The 12,692-nt window shown below is 31.4% G+C and overlaps 1 protein-coding gene across 1 annotated transcript; it reads left to right on the plus strand.

Annotated features, from left to right (window-relative positions):
• The first annotated feature begins 3,102 nt into the window (after positions 1–3,102).
• LOC127725351 (uncharacterized) lies at positions 3,103–5,795 on the plus strand. Its single transcript, XM_052232278.1, has 2 exons — positions 3,103–3,406; positions 5,435–5,795. Exons 1-2 carry the CDS (start codon positions 3,118–3,120, stop codon positions 5,665–5,667), a joined length of 522 nt encoding a protein of 173 aa, XP_052088238.1. The 5' UTR covers positions 3,103–3,117; the 3' UTR covers positions 5,668–5,795.
• The last annotated feature ends 6,897 nt before the right edge of the window (positions 5,796–12,692 follow it).

A 12,692-nucleotide genomic window follows, 5' to 3' on the forward strand; every position in this document is an offset into this window, starting at 1 on the left:
TTAAACTTGTAATGAGGTGAGAGTTTTTTTGCTCCGTGTCGAAGGCCTCACTGTGACTTTTAGATGAAGAACAGCAATAAAAGCGCTGTTCCTTTGCTTTTTGTGTGTTTTTTTGCTGTGCATTACTGATTTTGTGTCATGGATGGATACCCCATATCCTTTGTTTTTCTATTAAATGCACAAAAATATGTACAAGGAAGAATAAAAAAAACATGTTAAATGTACAATAAATAAGTATAAGTAGGAATAACTCTAATTTTATTTATTGGTATGTATGTATATAATACATGACCATTAACATTTAGGTAATACTGTGTTTTGGTTAATAATATTATATTCATTGAAATAAAACATGCTTTATAAGATAATACAGTATTATATAATTAACACATAGCTGAGAGGGTGATAGAGCAGATTGTTACCCCGAGAAAACATTGTCAACTGAGGCGAAGCCAAGGTTGACAATGTTTTTTCGAGGGATACCAATCTGCTCTATCACCCTCTCAACTATGTGTTATTTAATTTATTATACTGAATGTCCTATCATTATTGTCTTTTACTGTTGGATATTGAATTTGAAGTATTTTACTATGACGTCACATACATAACAACGTTAGTGGTATTAAAAAAATAAACAGAAGTGAAGCAAGATTTTTTAATTTTTTTATTTTGACAGTCTATGAAAAAGTTCTGATCCAAAACGTAGAAATTAAGAATTGTCTTTAATTATTTGATGTAAATTCAATTCATTGTCCTTTAGATTATCGATTTTTGATTGGTCTTCACGAGAGGGTGACATTCGAAAAAAATTGTTTCCCGCTCAGCCATAGGATAGAGTAAATTATCTCCCTCGTATTAGCCAATCAAAATCTGCCATTTTAACGTGAAATATAATAAAAACAAATGGATCCAGAAACAAGATTGTTTATCATAATCTGTCTAAAATTATGACATACACAATTATGAATACTTGGAGCATATGCTGTGTCAATCGGAATGTAGTGAGAATAATAAAAAACAAAAAACAAAATAAGTTTTATATATTTTAATTTGAGTAAAAATGGAGAGAAAAAAAAACAAAGTGATTGAAATAAACTAGTTAAAATGCAACGGAAGCATATAATTGAAGCTTTCATGTTAATTTGTGAATCTTTACTTTTCAATGTTTTTTTTGTGTCAATACGACAAGAGTACTATGTTCTTCTTCAGTAAACAAAATCTGACATAAAAAGTAAATCATTGACATGAATACGCTGTGGAAAATCAGCAAGACAACTCGTTAGCACTTGGTGTATGTTAGTGTAATTAGGACACGTTGATAAAAAATGAAAGCTGGTTTCTATAGCACCACAACGATAATAGTTTTTTTTTCCCATTTCAAAACTCACAAAGAGAAATATTGAAATCTAAATCGTCTTAGTAGTCATCCAAAAAATACATTTTGGAAGTTTAGATTGAATAAATTAGGAAACTCTTGGGAAATATTGTTTAAGAATAGTTTTCTTGATATATATCATACAAAGAGACACGTTCCAATAAAACGCATTTTATCTTCTATTATACTATGTGTGCAATTATGACAGAGTCTTTTATATTTTGTGAGTATTTCTGGCTTTCCTATTAGTATTTCGTCCTTGACTCCAAATATCGGTTCTTAAGACTGTGGTTACTATCTAAATTTTGTTAGAAATCTAGGTTTTGCATTGATAAATAATTTTCATATTTAAATGAGTAAAGAATGACAAGATGTTAAGTGACAACTGTTGTCTGACTGCGTATATTGGATATTTACCAAAAAGTCTAACACGGACATCTGTTCATATATACATTGTATTCAAATGGACACAATTTGCATGAAGCTACAAAATCACACGAAGCTTTGTGGTTTGTGATTTGTTTTATACAGCTTGTTCTTCCTAAAGCTATATTTAGAATGAATCATTTTTTCGTATTTTCTATTGTTGCAAAAATGTATAAATAGAGTCCGTGTATGAATCCCGGTTTAATACTGTTCTCACGCATACGTAACCCATTTATTGAATAAATAAAGATAAGAGGAAAATATCACTCACAAAAACAAAAACAAAATTTACAAAGCACATAAATTATAACAAATGGGACAAAAACAAACCAAAGGATTAAAAAAATAATCCGAATTAACCCGAAAGGTTTGGTGCACGATAGACATAATTATAGCAATTATATTTATAAAATATTACATTAGTTATTACATATATGCGTACTTCATCAAGTCATAGTCAGAATTCTAAATAATCCATGTCACAAGACCGCATTTTCGACGATGTCTGGTAAGTATATCTCATACAATAAGTTATCTTATATATTAATATATCAGATTTCTTATAAAATCTAGTTTTTATAAGATATCTTATATTCTTTATAACATATCTTCTAAAGTTTATAAGATATCTTCTAAAGTATATAAGATATCTTATAAAGTTTAGAAGATTTAGAATATTTTTTTATATAAGATATCTTATAGATATTTTTTATATGACATATCTTGCATACTTTTTAAGCAACTCATATATTTTATGAGATATCTATATAGTTTATAAGATATCTCATATAGTTTATAAGATATCTCATATAGTTTATAAGATATCTCATATAATTTGTAAGATATTTAATAAAGAAAATTATATGAAATATCTTATAAAACTATATAAGATGTCTTATAAACTATTTAATTAATATTAAGATATTTTATAAAATATATATTAAGATATCTTATAAACTATATGAAATATCTTATAAACTATATGATATATCCTATAAAGTTTATTAGATATCTTGAAGTAAGAATAAATAGTAAAATGGCTTGCCATGACGATGCCTTTTAGTCTGTATTAAATCTACCAGTGTTGGGTAGATAGGGTACACTACTGTCACAATTAAAAATCCAACTGGAATAACACAGATTTAAGTGTTTCATTGACACAATATGATTAGTTTTCATGGAAGCGACACCATATGACTGAAACCCTTACAGTAAAATCATGCTATGGTATCAGCTTATCTGTATAATGAGGAAATAAAATACGGGCATTTCTATTTAGAGATGGAGAGTTAGAACTTATATCTAAATGACATTGTATGTATATTGTTGCAGCACCTGTTACTGTGTGCCAAGGAGCGGAGTTGACTCTCCAGTGTGATGCTGATGAAACAATTGTGGTAGCCGAGGCTACATATGGTGATATAACTTGTGAAGGTGACATCCGTGCAAGCCCGTCTACATGTACAGATGACGGCGCCACTGACAGTGCCAAGAAATTGTGTGATGGCCAAATATCTTGTAAAATCACAGCTAATGATGCAGCTTTCGATACCACTTCATGCACTGATAAGACGGAAAACTTGATGGTCAGATATAAATGCAAAGGTATATTAATCAATGTTTTTTTTTCTAAATATTTCACTCTTTTTCTTTTATACCGTGAACTGGACTTCAGCATTTGATTCCCTTTCAATATAGTTGATTAAGTTTGAAAAGGTCATTACAGTATACTTAAGTGAGATAACAACCAAAACAGACACTCCGCCAAACAAAAGACAAGTGTCTATACAATCAGCTCTAATTTACCCGCGAGTCTCGATCAGCTGCGAATAAAATCTAAAAAGGAATATCTACTGTCTACATGCCCTTCCGGGCCACCTGTGATCAACCCTGGTTTTTTGTGTGGTTCTTGTTGCGCAGTCTTTAGTTTTCGATGTTGTGATTTGTATACTGTTGTTTATCTTTTGATTGTTCCTCATTTTGTTTTTTGCTATGATGTTCTTTGGTATCTCCCGCATCTCTTCTACAAGCAATACATTATTTTTTATATAAAAGTAGAATGCCGTAAAGAACATTATTGTAATTATTTGAAAATTTCAATCAGAATTGAAAGAACGGGTATGTGTAAAGCGTGAGGCCCTAGTCCAATCTGTCTGAGACAGGATACCAGGGTAGGTGTAAAGCGTGAGGCCCTAGTCCAATCTGTCTGAGACAGGATACCAGGGTAGGTGTAAAGCGTGAGGCCCTAGTCCAATCTGTCTGAGACAGGATACCAGGGTAGGTGTAAAGCGTGAGGCCCTAGTCCAATCTGTCTGAGCCAGGATACCAGGGTAGTAGAAGTAACGAATCAAATAAGTTAAAAGGTGTAATAATCAAAAGGGTATACTCGAAGAATACAAATATAAAAAAAAAAACAAAACAAAAAAAACTACGAGACCGAACAAACAAAACTCGAGGAAATACTATCAACTAACACAGAAGTACAAAGCTAAGTAAGGGTTATGATGTTTATTATATGAAACAATTTGTAATTCGGTGAAGTTATTAACCAATTAGACAAATTCGGGAAGGTTCAAAATCGACAAAAGGACGTAAAAGACGAGAGAAATGTCCATTAATTTGTGACAGGCCTGAACGATCGATAAACTCGTTATGATGGTAAATGCAAAACATTTATATATGCATTGATGGTAGAAGTATATAGACATGATAGAAGACGATGAACCTAACCGACACAGTCGTGAGCTCATGGTCTAGAAAAAACAACAACAATATGTCTAAATATAAAACCGTGTTTGTGTATTGTAGATATCATACATTATTTTACTTACTATACATTTCTAGGAATGTGATTGGTTAAAAGCGACCGCGTGGAGACCCTGTATATTGAATATGGGGTCAGTGGGCGTGTTTTATTTTAATATTGGGTTAGTAATAGTGTTACGTCCCTTTCTAAAATCAACATGACGTTGAAGAAAAATCTGAAACGTTTCGCCCAAACAACAGATGAAAAAATTGGTGATGAACGACTGAAAATAAATGCAGAAAACACATTAAAGCTAACATGTGGTTATTGTTGGCATTTATTTTTGAATAGACCAATGGAATTAGGTTCTTAATATTGAAGACTTGATCACTTTGATAGGCTACTAGTCTAAATGCCACATGTTAAAATAGTCGTTAAGAAAAATTCGTTATGCTAGTGACCTAATAGTTTGTTCGAACCCCATATGGAATTTACCAACCCCATATATATCGTACAAGGTCACTAGCACACTTCGCTCTCATCTCATATGGAGTTTACTGACGACCCCATATATATCGTATAAGATCACTAAGACACTTCGCTCTCATCCCATATGGAATTTACTGACCCTATATATATCGTATAAGGTCACTAGCACACTTCGCTCTCACCCCATTTGGAATTTACTGACCCCATATATATCGTATAAGGTCACCAGCACACTTTGCTCTCACCCCATATGGAAGTAACTGACCCCATTATATCGTATAAGGTCACTAGCACACTTCGCTCTCATCCCATATGAAATTTACTGACTCCGTATATATCGTATTAAGTCACGAGCACACTATGTAACTAATATTACATGAAATTTCCTTATTTCTTAGATAATAGAGCTGTTGCACTTTTTGGGGAAACTGCAGAAATAAGTTGTCCAACTGGTTCACAGATTGAGATTACAAAACCTCTTTGTACCACTTCACCATGTACCCCTGATATCCCAACTGACTGTAATGGAAAGACAGAATGTACTGTTGCAGGACCGACGATGGCATTTGTTGATGGGACTTGCATGGAACAGCGAATTAAAGTCGAGTGGAAATGTAACACGGCTAAATGAACAGATCTCCATTCATACATTTTGTACCGCTTCTGAAAAAAAGTAAAAAAAAAAAGAATATAACAATTGTAATGCCTTATTAAAGTGTGTTTTTCGTTTTTGCTGAAATAAACAAAACATCATAATCAGTATTGTTATTTTACATAATTAAAAGAATGATAAAAAAAAATGAAAATGATTTCAGAATGGAGTTCTATATAGATATTTCCATTTCGCTTTTGACTGAAAGTTTCAGGGATTGTTTTATGAGATTGGGACATCGTGTTAAAACATATCTAATGAAGTGATAGAGCTTAAACATATCATATATATATATATATATATATATAAGATTTTTGTATTTTAAGTTAACAGAAAAGACAAATAATAAAAAAATCTAGAAAGTATCAAATCTTTAAAAGAAGAGAATCCCTTGAAAATCGACAACTATTATTGAGACCATTGGTAAAGGTTATTCTTTAGAAAGAATCATATAACATGTATTTCAGATGAGGAATATATATAAAAAAATAGAAAAAGGAGATAATACCAAGAGGCAACCAAACACTCGTTAGTCGACGAAAGGCAGATAACAGCATATCAAAAGAATGCAACAACAAACCCCCCTTAAAAACAACATTTACAAACGAAAAGACACACAACATTAAAATAGATCACAAAAAAAAAAAGAAAAAAAAAAGAGCAATAAGAACCCCAGAAAGAACCAGGGATGACGTTATATGTTGTAGAAGGCTAAACAGTTCCTGCTCCATCAGTATACCCGTCTAAATGGGTATATTTACGATTTTGCCTTTGGTCTTAATGGATATTGTCTCATAGGCAATCAATATTTCAATAGATATAAGAAGATGTGGTATGAGTGCCAATGAGACAACTCTCCATCCAAGTCAAAATTTATAAAAGTAAACAATTATAGGTCAAAGTACGGTCTTCAACATGGAGCCTTAGCTCACAACGAACAGCAAGCTATAAAGGGCCCCAAAAATTACTAGTGTAAAACCATTCAAACGGGAAAACCAACGGTCTAATCTATATAAAAAACGAGAAACGAGAAACACTTATGAACCACATCAACAAACGACAACTACTGAACATCAGATTCCTGACTTAGGACAGGTGCAAACAAATGCAGCGGGTTTAAACGTTTTAATGGTACCAAACCTTCACCCTTTTTCTGAAACAATAGTGTAACATCACAACATAGAAAGACACATTATAAAATATCAACTGAAATAGCTTAACTCAATCAAAGGACATATTAACACCAGTGAACATACACTGAACAAATAAATTTGACCTATGATACAATGTAAATACAAAATAAACAAACTAAGGGAAGAATAATAAAAGTAACATGTTATACCGCTATGAAATGTTAAACAATTTAAGAAAAACAATATGCTCGAACAAAAACATCAGCCATTTGCAATAACTTTAAACACAGGTAAATGAAAATAATTATGTTGTTAGGTATACGTGTACAGTTCAAATAGAGATAGGATATATTTTTACAAAATAAATAATTTTGATGTTCATAGTACGAAGTGAAAATTTATAGTAATACCAATCACTTATCAAAGCTAGTACATAGACCAAATTTAACCCTGAATAACATTAAATAACAAAAAAGCATTACAATTAGTATCAACAGGTCAAATGAACAAAAAAGTACGATTTGAGAGCACTCGCAATTACTGACAGCTAGTTAAAAGCCAAAAAAACAATTAATAATAAAAAATCATGTATCAGAGACTGATGTTTAACCACGAACATGTTTAACCACGCCACATTCTATAAGTGCATGTCCGAAATCAGGAGCCTGTAATTGAGTGGTTGTCTTTGGTTCATATCTTCCATATTAGTTTTTTTCGTAAATTGTATTATCATAAATGCTGCCGTTAGTTTTTTCGTTTGAATTGTTTCATATTTTTATGTCGGGGTCTCTTATAGCTGACTATACGATATGGATTTTCCTCATTGTTGAAGGCCATACGGTGACCTATAATTGTTTTAATCTTCTTCATATGAACTCTGATGGATAGTTGTCTCATTGACAATCATACCACATCTCCTTATTTTTATATATATCATGTTAAAGTATAAAAAGTAGGATTAATATGAGGTAACATAGTAAAGTCAGCATACTAAATGAGAGTATAAAGGTAGGAGTAATTATTAGAGATAGGGCTTAAGTGAGCATACTAAATGAGAGTATAAAGGTAGGAGTAATTATTAGAGATAGGGCTTTAGTGAGCATACTAAATGAGAGTATAAAGGTAGGAGTAATTATTAGAGATAGGGCTTAAGTGAGCATACTAAATGAGAGTATAAAGGTAGGAGTAATTATTAGAGATAGGGCTTAAGTGAGCATACTAAATGAGAGTATAAAGGTAGGAGTAATTATTAGAGATAGGGCTTAAGTGAGCATACTAAATGAGAGTATAAAGGTAGGAGTAATTATTAGAGATAGGGCTTAAGTGAGCATACTAAATGAGAGTATGAAGGTAAGAGTAATTATTAGAGATAGGGCTTAAGTGAGCATACTAAATGAGAGTATAAAGGTAGGAGTAATTATTAGAGATAGGGCTTTAGTGAGCATACTAAATGAGAGTATAAAGGTAGGAGTAATTATTAGAGATAGGGCTTAAGTGAGCATACTAAATGAGAGTATAAAGGTAGGAGTAATTATTAGAGATAGGGCTTAAGTGAGCATACTAAATGAGAGTATACAGGTAGGAGTAATTATTAGAGATAGGGCTAAAGTGAGCATACTAAATGAGAGTATAAAGGTAAGAGTAATTATTAGAGATAGGGCTTAAGTGAGCATACTAAATGAGAGTATAAAGGTAAGAGTAATTATTAGAGATAGGGCTTAAGTGAGCATACTAAATGAGAGTATAAAGGTAGGAGTAATTATTAGAGATAGGGCTTAAGTGAGCATACTAAATGAGAGTATACAGGTAGGAGTAATTATTAGAGATAGGGCTTAAGTGAGCATACTAAATGAGAGTATAAAGGTAGGAGTAATTATTAGAGATAGGACTTAAGTGAGCATACTAAATGAGAGTATAAAGGTAGGAGTAATTATTAGAGATAGGGCTTAAGTGAGCATACTAAATGAGAGTATAAAGGTAGGAGTAATTATTAGAGATAGGGCTTAAGTGAGCATACTAAATGAGAGTATAAAGGTAGGAGTAATTATTAGAGGTAGGACTTAAGTGAGCATATTAAATGAGAGTATAAAGGAAGAAGTAATTATTAGAGATAGGGCTTAAGTGAGCATACTAAATGAGAGTATAAAGGTAGGAGTAATTATTAGAGATAGGGCTTAAGTGAGCATACTAAATGAGAGTATAAAGGTAGGAGTAATTATTAGAGGTAGGACTTAAGTGAGCATATTAAATGAGAGTATAAAGGTAGGAGTAATTATTAGAGATAGGGCTTAAGTGAGCATACTAAATGAGAGTATAAAGGTAGGAGTAATTATTAGAGATAGGGCTTAAGTGAGCATACTAAATGAGAGTATAAAGGTAGGAGTAATTATTAGAGATAGGGCTTAAGTGAGCATACTAAATGAGAGTATAAAGGTAGGAGTAATTATTAGAGATAGGGCTTAAGTGAGCATACTAAATGAGAGTATAAAGGTAGGAGTAATTATTAGAGGTAGGACTTAAGTGAGCATATTAAATGAGAGTATAAAGGTAGGAGTAATTATTAGAGATAGGGCTTAAGTGAGCATACTAAATGAGAGTATAAAGGTAGGAGTAATTATTAGAGATAGGGCTTAAGTGAGCATACTAAATGAGAGTATAAAGGTAGGAGTAATTATTAGAGATAGGGCTTAAGTGAGCATACTAAATAAGAGTATAAAGGTAGGAGTAATTATTAGAGGTAGGACTTAAGTGAGCATACTAAATGAGAGTATAAAGGTAGGAGTAATTATTAGAGGTAGGACTTAAGTGAGCATACTTTGTTAAAGTATAACTTAAGGCTTTGTATTGCTCACCTGGACTTAAATGCATCTTCAACAATGGCCACTCTCCAACATTGTTTACCAAGATGGTATTTTCCATAAACTTGGTTGTTACTTTTTCTGTTCATGGAAGTAAAATGTCAATATAATACGTCCATGATCTGTTGAAGTCGTTTCAATTTCTTTATAAATAAAACTAACAAAATATACACTATTTGGACATGGAAAGAAATGATTGAAGCCAATAATTTAGCTTTAACAAATTATATTGTTCAAAATGACAAATGGATCAGACACAAGTTTTACAAGTTAATTATGTCTTCTCAAAAACAATAAGAAATATACACATTAATAAAATAAGATGCAAAACTCTTGAACGGTAATTGCCAAAACCGTCAAAATCTAACTTAAAAGTTAATGAAATTGTGTTAAAATAAAAAAAAAAAAGTAAAATTGAACTTTAATTATCACTCGGAAACCAAAAGGGCTATAGAGCTATGTTTTTTTTCTGTTTTGATTTTTATTGTAATGTGTCAATATCTTTGTTAATCCACAGTACTGATCAGCAACATTCGTGATGATGACTAGTGGTTTTGTAGTGACAACTTCTGAGTAGTTTGGAACCCTGCTTAAGTTACCTTAGACATAAAAGCAACCCATTTGTATTGCCATCGTAAAAATGTAACCATGACGCGCCTGAGATACTTTAAGGCTTGATGACAAATGACTACCAGGAATGAGTAATATAGCAAAATTGAAATAATTAATTTTGGTTCACAAATTAATTCCCTTTTTTGAGTTTTTTATGTCAATTTCTAGAAAAAGATAAAACGTATAATGTACCCACTCGTTTAATCAATTTGAGTGAAAGATCATCATCTGCAGTATTCTTGAAAGTGAAATGAAAGGATTCGATATATAGCTACTAGCTAAACTTTCTATATGACGGTTTCGTATATTTATATATATATATATATATATATATATATATATATATATATATATATGATAAATACTAAAATAATTCAGCCATATTGGATAATTAGAAAACCACATGTTTGTTACGGTATCAATTCAATGAATTTAATAATTAACACGATATTGGTATATTCTATTGGAATCAAATAATTAAGGTAACACGATACCGAATGACGTTACGCCACGAGTTATCGTTCCTGCTGTTGTCGACATCTTTGAAATTGACGTCAAACGTATAAAACTTACAACGAATCAAACAAACAATTTGCCTCAGTCTGGTATAAAATAGTTGAAAGATAAATGTTTCTTTATTTCAAATTTGCAAATATATATGATTATATATTAAAAATACGCTTTCTATACGTATCATATTCAATCACAAAACAAAAAACTTTGCATAATTACGATTCAAATAAAAGTACAAAAATAAAAGAAAAAAAAACACACTTAGGTGAAATATGAATAGTAAATTAATCTTTTATTTTTATTATCATTATTCATAGTAACTTTGCATAGATACAGAATGTCGAGGGATTTGATGCAATACGTTATATGACATTGATTGCTTCGTGGTCTTCCTCCCATTCCTCTTCTCATTCTTCACATTTAAATATATACTTTTTAGATAAGTAAGCGTTTGTACGATTTATCTATATATGTTCTTATGCATAACAGACTGAGCTTTTTATTCTGGGTTGGGTTTTTTTTTCAATACATTCTTATTAAGGATGCACGACTTTCCCGATGAAATTTTTTTTAAAAGAAGAATACCAAATTATAGAAACGCATGATAATGTATGAAAATACGGGGAATTGTACGACAATTAATGCAATTCCGCTAAGAAGCCCATTCGTTTTTCAATGGTCACCGAAAAACGTCGCTAGTAAAATAGAAAAAGGAAATTTATTTGGAAAAGAATACTGATAGAATTTTTCCGAAAAAAGCACCATACAAGCAGACGTACAAACTCAGACAGAAACTGGTTTATTGGCATGGAATGAACAAAGAAGAGTAGATTAAATTGGCTGTTTGGCCGAACAACTTTTCCTATGTTTCAAGTGTAAACAGTCTTTGAAATTTATTGGACTGTACAGAAGAAATCTGATATGGTTTCGAAAGCTTGTTTAAAAGATAAAATTGAGAATGGAAGCATTACTAGCATTGTAATCTAATAGTCACAGTCTAAACAGGACAGCCACATCGGAATAAGGAGAAAGTTAACAAAGGCTTAAACATATGGGATGTCAACACTAAATGTGCACTCGGTTAGGTCGAAATTCAATTTAATCATTCAGATCCCGTTACATCTTTTCTTTCAATTCCGTTCTGAAATAAATTATTTTCTCGAAATTTACAATCAAACGATAATAATAGCTTAATCAATTTATAAATTAACAATCTATCACATTTTGATCGAGATTTTTACAACAGATAAAATGAAGTACAAACAGTATGAAGGAGTGTATGGATCTGTTTGTTTATTTAAATCTATTTTATTCATTTGTAGTTCACGTAAATATAAGTAAAAATAGCGACCGTCTTACATTTTTGTACATTAATACAAAAATAAGAAGATGTGGTATGATTGCCAACGAGACAACCCAACAGAGTCTAAAGACGTAGATGTTAGCAACTTTGTCATCTTATTATACGGGATTGAAGTTGGGAACAAACTATTATGCTTCGGACGATATTGGTAATTATTAGATTAAAACATATTGTATTGTTTATTTATAACAAATGAAACGGACACAATTTTTCATAACGTACAGTCACGTGGCCTTTCCCAACAACATAAATATGCCAGTAAAATGTGTCAAGGAAGAGTAATATCTATATACTAGTATACAATTAGTATCATGTAAAAAAACAACTAAAGAAATTGACCCTCTTCTATAATAATAATTGTTGTATTTAGTACACCAACAATCTATTTAATTGGTCACAGCTATTAATTTAATAATTTATTGAAGAAGAAAAAGAGAGGCGAAAGATACCAAAGGGACATTCAAACTCATAAGTCGAAAATAAACTGACAACGCCATGGCTAAAAAAGTCCAACAGTTAAACAAC

Source organism: Mytilus californianus, unplaced genomic scaffold, assembly GCF_021869535.1.
Source record: "Mytilus californianus isolate M0D057914Y unplaced genomic scaffold, xbMytCali1.0.p SCAF_15, whole genome shotgun sequence".
Classification (NCBI taxonomy): Eukaryota; Metazoa; Mollusca; class Bivalvia; order Mytilida; family Mytilidae; genus Mytilus; species Mytilus californianus.

Excerpts from the sequence above, each read along its gene's own strand:
- LOC127725351 (XM_052232278.1), top strand. The coding sequence starts at position 3,118 with ATGTATATTGTTGCAGCACCTGTTACTGTGTGCCAAGGAGCGGAGTTG. Across the intron at positions 3,407-5,434 it reads GGTCAGATATAAATGCAAAG|ATAATAGAGCTGTTGCACTT; the intron begins GTATATTAATCA and ends CTTATTTCTTAG.